The sequence below is a fragment of the Rhagoletis pomonella genome, unplaced genomic scaffold (genome assembly GCF_013731165.1).
Source record: "Rhagoletis pomonella isolate Grant_MI unplaced genomic scaffold, Rhpom_1.0 Rhpom_scaffold_00017, whole genome shotgun sequence".
In the NCBI taxonomy this organism is placed as follows: Eukaryota; Metazoa; Arthropoda; class Insecta; order Diptera; family Tephritidae; genus Rhagoletis; species Rhagoletis pomonella.
The window spans coordinates 5,093,433-5,094,598 of NW_023458571.1; the positions used below are offsets into that span (position 1 = coordinate 5,093,433).

Consider the following 1,166-nt stretch of genomic DNA (forward strand, 5'->3'; position numbering starts at 1 on the left):
GATGAGCTCGTTATCCAAAAGTGTTTTCTGAGCACCTGGATTTATCTCATCTTCTCCGATTAGCTCAATTCCAACATTTACCTCATGGCGCATCTGCAAATCTCTGAAGATATGCTCATTTTCCGGATCGGCGATAAAAGGCACTGACTCATGGTTCCGAACGTCTGCCAACCATCCTCCAGATGCCTGAATATTGTGCAAGCGGTAGTTCCGTTGTCATAAGGCACTGTAATGCTGCTATTACTTTCGAGCCTTATAGTTTCCGTTATAAAACTATGATTATACTCCAAGCGACGTTTCAGAAGAACTTGAACAACGTGAGTGTCTTCAAATCTGCCAGGAAGAGCGGTCACTGTCTCGACCACTGATATAGGCACATTTACAACTGCTCCTCTAATAGAACATTGGCGTTCGTATCCAAGAGATACCATTCTCATGACTGGAATCCTGGGATATATGAGGCGTTCTTCCAGGCATGTTAAATTTTTCAAGGCATCTGGTATGTCTGCAAACTGCAGTCCATTCGCAAGACATATATTTGGAATTTTCCCTGACATTGTTTGACGGTAACATGTCAGACAAAATGTGAACTTTTCCGATAAGCTCGGAAATTCATTTTCTAAGTAAAATATTGTGTTAACCCGAGAGTTGAGTGCTTTGTTGCAATGTTACACTTTTTCAATTTTTTGGTTTGGTGGGGAAACCAAGTTCCACCACAACACACGCACGCCATAGTAGGCCCTTCTTTTATTTTGGCTTCATATTGCGCATATTGCGCCAAGTACCGTAATTGGTGCTGAGTATTACGAGCTTCTTCTAGTGCTTCTGGAGACAGATTTTCTCGGTTCGCTGCAATCCTCAAACGCTCCCTCTCGTTTTCTCTTCTTCGATTTTCTGGATTACATCTGTGAAGCTGGACTTGTTCAAGTGCGTTTTGCCTAAGAGTTTCCTCTCGTCTCAAACTTTGCTGTCGAATAATTCTCTTTTGGGAAGTATTTCTTAGTTGCTCCCGGCGTCTTGTAATAGGGTTTAAGCGTCTTTCCGTTCTCGCAAGTCTATCACGAATACGTTCAGTTTCTCTTGAAATTGGGACAGTCCTTCTGGTCCTATGCCCAATGTTGTTCTGGGCTTGCTCATCTGTTGTCAACTCCAGATTTTGCCTTCGT

At 42.8% G+C, this 1,166-nt stretch overlaps 1 protein-coding gene across 1 annotated transcript in view; it reads left to right on the top strand.

The window, feature by feature from the left end:
* The first annotated feature begins 275 nt into the window (after positions 1 to 275).
* Positions 276 to 1,166, top strand: part of LOC118749506 (CUGBP Elav-like family member 4) — a 237,117-nt gene continuing 236,226 nt past the window's right edge. The window contains exon 1 of the mRNA XM_036484299.1: positions 276 to 317. Within this exon, the coding sequence (XP_036340192.1) occupies positions 276 to 317 (42 nt within the window). The remainder of the gene's footprint in view (positions 318 to 1,166) is intronic.